The following is a 9,645-nucleotide window of genomic DNA, read 5'->3' on the forward strand; positions in this document are numbered from 1 at the left end:
TCCTTTTTGTTTTTTGAAAAAAGGAGAAGTAATATGCCACGACATTTATAGAAGTTGTCAAAATATCTATTTATACGTTAGTATCTATGTTTAATCTATAAATCTTTAATTACTCGAACGTAGAGTAAATACGAAGTGCAATTTGCTTCAAAATAAAATAAAAAATATCTCTCTTTTCGAGGTGAATAAAAAAAGATATTGTCAACAGCGTATTCCAAAATATCAGTACCGGTTTAACGATCATATTACTTTGCAATCCAAGAAAGTTTCTGCGTACGCTGAATTTCAAGAAAATTCACGTTTAACACACGACCAGAAATTTCTACCTAAATATTTCATGATTCTACGTTGCTTTTATAATAACAAGTTTCATCCAGGTTTTCCAAAAAATCGTAACGCCAGACGTGGATTTAAATAATAAAAAGATCGGGGGGGGGGGCGGAATCGGGAAAATCAAATTCCATCATCTAATACGCCTGTGGAACTTGGCTAAATAAAGGTATTAGATACGTTTGCATGAATAAGATAATTTGGAAGAACATGATGAATAAGGTAATAAAGAAAAAGCTAATAATAAAATCCTCATTAATGTGTAATTCCAAGCATGATGTATACGCCTCTCCGTGTTTCTTCCTATAGGTACTCTAAAAATTTCAATAAATCACGGCCAGCAAATTTACATAATTGTAGACTCGATATTCAAATTCGACTTGCGACGTCCGCGTTTCTAACACGTGCGTCTGAATCGATAATATCCGGTGACACACATTCTTCTTCGTGCGGAAATGCGACGATATATGTATATCATCTCTATACGTTCGATGTTCTGCCCATGGAAGCGAATAACCTTAACTTTAATTCGCATAGAAACACCCTTGTTATGACGAAGATAAGAAGACTGCAGTTTTATGAAATCACCGGACTATAAGTTTAAATTATCTATAAAGAACGATGACAGTAATATATTTTATTATTTACTACATATACCATAAACTTTTGCTGTGACATGTGGCTTGGTGCGAAGTTTTATTTTTATCGTAGAGAATAATTCTTCGTTTTATTCCACCATTTATTACTGTTCACCTTATTCATATTATTAAGGATGGTTTCATATTGAGGATTCGAGGGATCTGGAATCTTTTTACGCTATTCTGAAGATCTTTTTTCGTTGTCGATACTGGGTATATTAAGTTTCTGTTGAGTTTTCTTTCTGATAATAACAACCTTCGAGAGACGACGGTAAATGTCGAAAAAATTTTACAGACGAACAATTTGATCCTCTGTCATGAAGCTTCAAATATGTGAGTTGGACCATATAATTCGTAATATTCTTTCTGTGTGACCTCTTCGACTAACTAAAATTTTCATTATATAAAAAAAAGTATTTAGCCTAAAAGATTGATTTAAATCCGGTTGATTTTCCTTCGAAAATAGCTAAAAAATCCCAATACAGTAAATTTACACGACAAATGTTAAATATTCCATCGGATTAATACTAAAGGATTACCCAGTCGGACAATCATTGAGATTAGAACTTGAACCTAATTCTTTTACAAATTTTAAAGTTCTAAATTCTTTTAAAATTACTTTAAAACTATCAATATTTTGACAAAATTTTCAAATTCTAGTAGTAGTTGCACATCTTAAACAATTTCACGTGACCAAACCAACTTTACTTTTTCACTTACCGGTTAAGCACAAATTAAGAAACTCTAACATAGGATAATAATATCCGTGAATCTAGTACTCTATTTCGGCATCCATTTCTCTTATTACTAGCTGTCGTTCCAATAAAAATCCACGTATTACATCCGCGACCCTTAACATCTGAGGATTATTTTTGGGACAACAAAGCGACGACGAAGATCATACTGTCGGATCAAAGATTAAAGCCCCCAAGGGATTGTCTACAGGTGGTGTGCATCGTCTTCCACTTTCCACAACGTCCTTTTAACGGTCTCTCTATACGACATTTCCGCCAGCTTTCTGTACTATTTGCTTGCTCGTCAACGGATCGCGATGCCTCGAAATATACTTGTAATGCTCGTAGTGTTCACAAAAGTTGGAAATCCATCGATCGTGTAAAATGCTTGTGACTGTCAAGTTTTTATAAATATCAATGGCGGTTATAGAAATGAAGCAAACTTTGGAGTGGAATTAATATAAATATCTCATTTTTAATATAGTTTATAGAACGAAGAACTAATTCCTTACTGCCTTATATTCTAATTAATTCTCAATCCTCAATTAATGCTATATCACTGAACTAATTTTAAACCATTTAGTTTTACTTCGTGTTCTAAGCATGTTTGAAACGATGAAACCCATTAATAGCAATTTTATTTAGCACGATACACGTGATTAAATAAAATTATACTTACATTGTAAAATTAAATACTATAACTTAAATTCTTATAATCATCTATCACTGACCCGATTCCAATTGAAAATTAATTAACATTTATATAACATTTTGTTTTTTTCTTATTATTATTTATGAATACTCTTGATACTTATGGCTCTATCGTAAAAAATAAATGAATCCTATTTTAAAAATCATTCTTATAAGTATATAACATTCTGTATATGATTCCATTGCAAAGAATTAATATATCAATCGTAAAGAAACTATGTATTTCATTTTAAAAATCATGCTCAACATTTTCTGCAAATCGGAATCCATTATAACCATTGTAACCGTTATTATATTCATTGTTTAAACGAGCAACGTTCCGTCTTGAAAGGGTCGAACAGATCGCGTGTCAAGCCGCGCTTACAAGCGGTGCACAGGCATCCAAAGAACAGCGGAGGAATCGATCGCGAAAGTTTAATTAATTATCGACGAGTTCGCGGGACAGCGCTAATTGCTTTCTCGAGGAGCGACTTCAAGTCTCGTCGTGATTAAGGCTTCCGGTGGGAGGTGTGCTGACCCAAGGTTGAAATTAAGAATTAACCTGCACTCTCGAGCGCGAGTTTCGCGGACGTGTACGAGCTACTTTCATTCTCGGTGTCGCGCCAGTGGCGACAAATTGCTCGGACTTCGATCGAATAAATCACTCGGCGAGTGGAGAGGAAGCTTGACGGAAATAGAATACGGAGGAAAAGGATCCGAACAGGAAGGGTTGTACAAGACAGTCTCTCAACGCAGGACATATTACTGATATTGCAGTGACCCTGCTACGGAAAGCTTCTTACGAATGAAACGTGGTTACGAATAACTTACCTTTCGTGTATGTAAAATTTCGATATGACGTGTTTTGTTGTGTAATTTTAATTAGTTAACGTGCAATTCTTTTGCTATTGAATTTCTAACAAGTTAGAATTTAATAATTCAGTAAAAAGTAGAATTTAAATCTTTTTAATCTCTTTGTGAATCTTAATTCAAAATCTAATTATTATGTTCAAAAGAAGATTACTATTTCTTATTCATCAAATGTTAAAGAAAAGTATTGAGAAGATTTTGAAACTTTGACGAAAATAATGGACATATGTGTGGTCAGATACTGTATCTTTACATATTTTATATTCCAATGAAAGAAAGTTAAACGAAGTGGAAGCAATGTATAGATATGTTAAATTACGATAACGATAAAAATTTAGTGCAATTTAGTGATCTTTTGCTATTTAGTAAGCCTCGGAGCATTCATATGTAGTATAACGTACATTTAAAACATGTCAAGCTATAATGAAAGTAGTCCAGTCTTTATTTAAGTTCTTATTGAAACTCGTAAATATATATATAAAGAGTTTTAGGAATTTTGGAAAAATAAGTTGGCTCTCTAGCACAATAGCGACTAAAATAACTGGAATCGCTCGTTGTTACAGCAAAAAAGAAGGCAATAAAACAGATTAAAAGTTCTGTCAAAAGTTCAACTAATTCAGAAATAGTTAAAGGAAACTACAAAGCTAAAGCGGAATCTAACTTCATTGCAAAGAATTGTGTACCTTGTTCGTTGAAAACTCACCTGACAATTGACGTTCCGACTGTGAGCGTGGCTGTTGTAAACTCTGTAATCAAACGAAAAAATCCGATTACGTTCCACGTAGAACGTCGTGATCATATAAGATGACATAAAATTTCCAAGTAATGCTTTGAAAAGTTTATCCTGTTTAGAGCTTTAAACATTTGATCTCAATTACACTTATTTTATAAGCATAATGTTCTCGAATTTCAATTTCAACACAACACAGGAAAATCACATTTCAATGCAAGAAAATGCTTTCGAAAAATTACAGTGATGGGACTTTTTCTTTCATAATATATTCTCCTTTTCGTTTCCTATTTTTTGCGAGAAATGACATAGATGCGCATAACGTTGGATGTGTACATTCCTTTTTATTCGAATGATAATTTTTATGTTACTTTTCATTCTCACTACTAATGCACCGTTCAGCCAAAGTTTTATGCCATACTTTACGTATTGTAATTTCAACCTGTGCAACTTATTATTTCGTTCCGTATGTAATTGCATAATGTTCAATATTCATTTCTTTCTGAAACGAATGTTCTGACATTAGGCATTCATGCAAAAGTATGGGAAAAAAGAACATTTCATAAGATCTACATATTCATAGAAAAACATACTACAAGAATAGTAAAACCAACTACAAGAACAATTTAATAAAAATATTCCATGTAACATGTATCAAAAATATGGAAAATAAGAAAACTCAAACATTCGCCTCAATTTAGTTTCCAGTTTGAAGGTAAAAGTATTTCAATCAGCTCAAACAATATTGCAATCAAAATTTGCAATTTTCATCATTTCAAGATCAATTTATATAACAACGCACAATGAAGCAAAACCACAAACTCCAGGAATTGTACGTCACCCCTAAAATTGGTAGGTTCCTTTCCTTGTCGCGCTATCATTGATTCGAACATGCTATAAACGACGACGCCTGACCTCGCCTGCATCGACAGATGCATTTACCTAAATACAAAATTGCGCCGAAAGATTGATGGATCCGTCGCGTCGTCCTGTTGATGGCTACCAACGACGCCACTAACGTCCCTACGTCAGGTGGTAGCAAAAAGGAACGATCCATAAAACTTCGTACAGACTATTCTATTTATTTAAAATAGTAACTTAAATTCAAGCTTGTTCATTCACGCAAATCCACAGTTCATGAAATCCATTCTGAAAAAATAAACCAAGTCCATTGGATTTTTTAAATTGGAACCATGTGTTTTTGTTGACTTGTGCTTTCTATTGTACGTACATAATATATGTTCAAAATATGTTCTATGGTTCAAATCCTAATCAAATGAATCTTAGCTTCGCTAGATATTCGAAGGAATATTTCGATTTATGTAAAATAACTATAATGTTAATAAAACAATTCCAAGCTGGTTTAATTGAAACTAAAGACGAATTCAGGTAATTAGCATTACAAGGTTTCTGTTTAAATCTTAAATACTATAAATTTAGCAAAAGCACTATCTCTTAACGAAATGCAATTTGACTAATGATAACGATCATTAAAATACAAAAGGACATTTTAAATAACAAGTTCAAATAAATAACAATTTCATATTGATCAAGAGACTTCAAAATGTTCGAATCCAATCAACCTGGCCAATCTGAATGAAGCTTAATAAAAAAAAACCTGGACCAAATTAAAATTCAATTAATCCGTCGACAGTAAATCAACGAGGATGGCATTTTGCGAGAGTTTTAGCAACAAAATGTCCACAGACAGATTTGCCCGAGTTTTTAATTGAATCGCTGGCCCTGGTAATGCCGCGTAAAATTTTCCATACAAAATTAGCATTGGTTGATGGCCGATGATTGCGAGTCTCAAATTGCATTTAAATCGTTCCACCGCGTTGCCTATTAATTGGCGTCGTCGAAATTCACGTAGGCGGCCATTATTATCATGTTTTGTCGGCGATGAAACAGTCACTCGCGGGGGCGTGTTTTAGAAGGGAAAGAAGGGAAAAATCGTACACAGGCTTAGCAATGGGGAAACGGGCGAAGCGAAGAGGTCAAACCATGACCTACATACATGCAAGATATCGAGCCGGTCCGATACAGAGCATCAGAACAAACGAACGACCATGACCTTATCCACGCCATACTGCTGCGAAGCCTTCATCGATTAGCGTGGTGTACAGATAATTTCATAAAAAAGGCAACGTAGAGGAAGATGACATTTTTTCATGGAAAAGCTGGAAAAATCATGTGTTGATATTGAATTTAAGACTTAAGAATGGGATACCGTCAGACTGAATTTTATTCATGCAACGTTGTAGACTTGTATGAATTCAAGAAGTTTGATTTTACTTGGAACCTCAAGGCACACACATAGGGAAACAGAGAACCGATGCGAAAGAGCGTTCCCTTTTCACAGGGATGAATGTTATTAGTCGTGACAAGAGGGAACCACGTAAGCGTTGAGAATTAGATTTTGAGGAAAATATAGAGACTGCGTGGTATCGTGTAGAGTGTTATATTAGAAAATAATTTGTGTCGCAACAGCATACCTATTGAGGGAAGTGATACAGTGAACAATCTGTGAATAGAAAATGAGACTCCAAAACTGTTTCGTTTGGTTGCTTCAATCTTAAAATAATTTTTTACATTTATACAGATCTCCAAAATATTTTATACTGTTATTATAATAATTATACATAATAATTTTGTATATATGTATATTCATAATAATATATTGAAAATCAAAAGAAACAGAAAGGTAATCTGATACAGAAAATGCCACTGAGTTTGCTCACAATTATAACATAATTCCAACATGCCGATAAAATTAAGTTTTAAAGAGATATCGAATGTAGCAAATTTCTCTGGTATTTACTCGTATTTATTGCATATTGCATCGCCGTTTATCGCCATATTGCATCTAATATTATATCGCATTAAAATCGATGGAAACTTCAGCCATGCTATACCAAAATCACCAGCGTAGACGTAATGCCATTAGTTTCCGGTTAAAACAGTGTGTAGACTTTACGAGCGAATTACAGTTGCATTCGTGTTTGCATATTGAAAAATCAAGGTTTAAGATGTCTGCACAACATGGCTCGAATGTGACGAAATTAATTGTCCTTCACCGCAAAATACGAAACGATAAACTGGACTGTTAATCGCATTCGGATTGTAAATTTCGACATGTTGCGGCTGTATTTATGAAAAGGAAAAAGAAACGGGAGAAGCGTTGCAAATACTTTTCGAACAATAGCCAATAGGCGGTGCGTTTCTTTCTTTACGAGCTGCATAACTTCGAAAAAGAATTCCGATAAAATTCTCTGATCAAGGAAATTTATTTCCTGTTCCAGGTTTTTGTTAACACGTTTTTCTTCTTCGTCCTATTTTACCGTACTGCGAACATCGATCCATAGCATACAGTGGAAAAAGTATCTGGTAGACATTAAAGTTCGTCTGTGTTTCTTGACTTCAACCTCGAACGAAATCGTAAAATCGATACCGGTTTTTCTCGATAAATATTTGTTTCTGTTTCTGCCTGATCCATCACGTAGTTGTATGGGGCTAGATAAAATTGTGAAAACTACTTATCTAATTGCGCGATGTTAGATCGTGCGAACATTTGTGTGCCTCTGGTGTCGAATAAAACATTCTAACAGTAAAATTGAAATTATTATATTTCTTAAAACATTAAGAATCTTCTTGTTTATTAAAATAAAAGTGAAGTGGGGATATAAAAACTCGAAAACTGTGACAGGATAAGAAGGATATACGATTTTCAATTAATGTGAATCGTGGTCTCCTTTCTATGTAGCTTGAAATGCAAATATATTCTAAGAGATCCGTAATTAATATTCTACTAATGAGTCACATTAATTTACGGTTAGGACCGTCATGTGTCAAAGTAGAAAGTAAGATTAGCTATCGTACTTTCTGGTCAGCTTGAAAGCTTGTCAGCTACATCACAGGTGCAATGATTTTTTCACTGTCCGACGGAAGTTCTCTTCTACCTAAGGGCCTTTTGCACGTACAACCCACACACGACGGTTATTAGAGCTATGAGAGATGCCAACCGATTAATACGCCGACATGGCTCGCTGCTCCATTAGCTTTGATCACTCGCTACCACCAAGATGCCGATCCTTCATACGTGTGTATATCGTGAAATGTATGTTTACCAAGGCAATGATGCTCACTCGTGCACAAACTATCTCCTCGTGTATCGACACTTCATTGATAATACGCATTCACCAACGGAACTCTACCGAAAACTATTTGATAAAGCTTCCTCTAGAATTCTTCTATCTTACGTCTCTACGTCAAGTCGAGATTTAGTGTAAAAATGTTGAACATAAATGCACATAGTGGGTGAAAAAATAGTTATGTTCTAATAATAAAAAGAAAATTTATATAAGTTAATTTTTTAACGAATTTACTGTTTGGGAATTGTAATTAGAAATATCTTGTTTTCGTTAGGACATTTTGCAATTTCTAAATTAATATTATTTTTATAATTCCTGTGAAATACGGTTACGGTTAAACAGGTATGTTTGAGTATGCAGTATATTTTTGCATTGTAAATTTAAATCACCCATAAATATATAGACATCCTCAAATCACTTATGTGAAAACTTTTGTTGAATTTTATATTTCATAATCATATTCATGCATTTATTATAATCGCCACTTATCTTCAAGGTATTTTCACTTTCACCTAGCCATGAATTGCAGTAAATATAATTTTCGAATTTTTTTAACGACATAAAATGAACGTTTGTCGTATTAATGCAACTCATACAACTCATGGATCTGAATAATCATGTAAAAATAATGATATATATTTTAATGTTGTATTTGCAACTTAAAATTTATTAAAAGCTGCATCACGAACTGGGACTATAAATAATGTTGTTCCTCGAGAAACCAAAAATATTACTTCAACTAAAATACCATTTTTAAACCAGTCCAACCGATTAACAATTTGTACTCCATAACGTAACAATGGGATACATTCGTGATTTATAGACACTAAATATATTGAGCCGCGAGCTGATCAATAAATTCTGAATAAATAACGCTCAACTGGATACAAATTTTGTATCCAATCTTTTTTTCTATCGAAAGATAGTAAAACTCGTACGAACAAACAGAAAATGTTGTAAATTCGTATGTTGTTATGATTTATTATTCCACTCGTGCAAGTGGAATAAACAAAATTTCTTTCACAATGTGTATCAGTGTATTTAAAGTTGCTACAAAATTGCTCGTCAACTTTCTAAAACGTAATAAATAGTACGAAATACTATTTTATATTTTTCCTCAAACAATTAGAATTTTGATGTATAGCACGGAAAATTTATACTTATTATTTTTATCTTCAAACTCATAAATTTTAACGAATTGTGAGAAATATTGTTTTCATATTTTCTCAAGCAGATAAAAATACAGTAAATAATATAAAATAACATTTTCTATCCTTCCTCTAGAAGATAGAATTTTGACAAACGCGCACCAAATTCTATTACAATGGAAACAAATAGGAGTATTATTTTCTCGAACATACAGCATCGAGCAGAAACAAATGTTACTTGTTCAAATACATGGAAAATATCAACAGGACCATTCGTGGGAAACGAAACTTCCACGTTCTGTGCTAAAAATTCGAATGTTATTTTCTGTCGTGCAGTGGGGGGGGGGGGGAAAA

At 33.5% G+C, this 9,645-nt stretch overlaps 1 protein-coding gene across 2 annotated transcripts in view; it reads right to left on the minus strand.

Moving 5' to 3' along the window:
- Positions 1 to 9,645, minus strand: part of LOC100745795 (rho GTPase-activating protein 7) — a 356,581-nt gene that overhangs the window by 214,610 nt on the left and 132,326 nt on the right. For both annotated transcript variants that reach the window (XM_003493120.4, XM_012391197.3), the window contains one exon: positions 3,966 to 4,008. In XM_003493120.4, coding sequence (XP_003493168.1) covers positions 3,966 to 4,008 — 43 coding nt within the window. The remainder of the gene's footprint in view (positions 1 to 3,965; positions 4,009 to 9,645) is intronic.

Source organism: Bombus impatiens, unplaced genomic scaffold (genome assembly GCF_000188095.3).
Source record: "Bombus impatiens unplaced genomic scaffold, BIMP_2.2 scf_0969, whole genome shotgun sequence".
In the NCBI taxonomy this organism is placed as follows: Eukaryota; Metazoa; Arthropoda; class Insecta; order Hymenoptera; family Apidae; genus Bombus; species Bombus impatiens.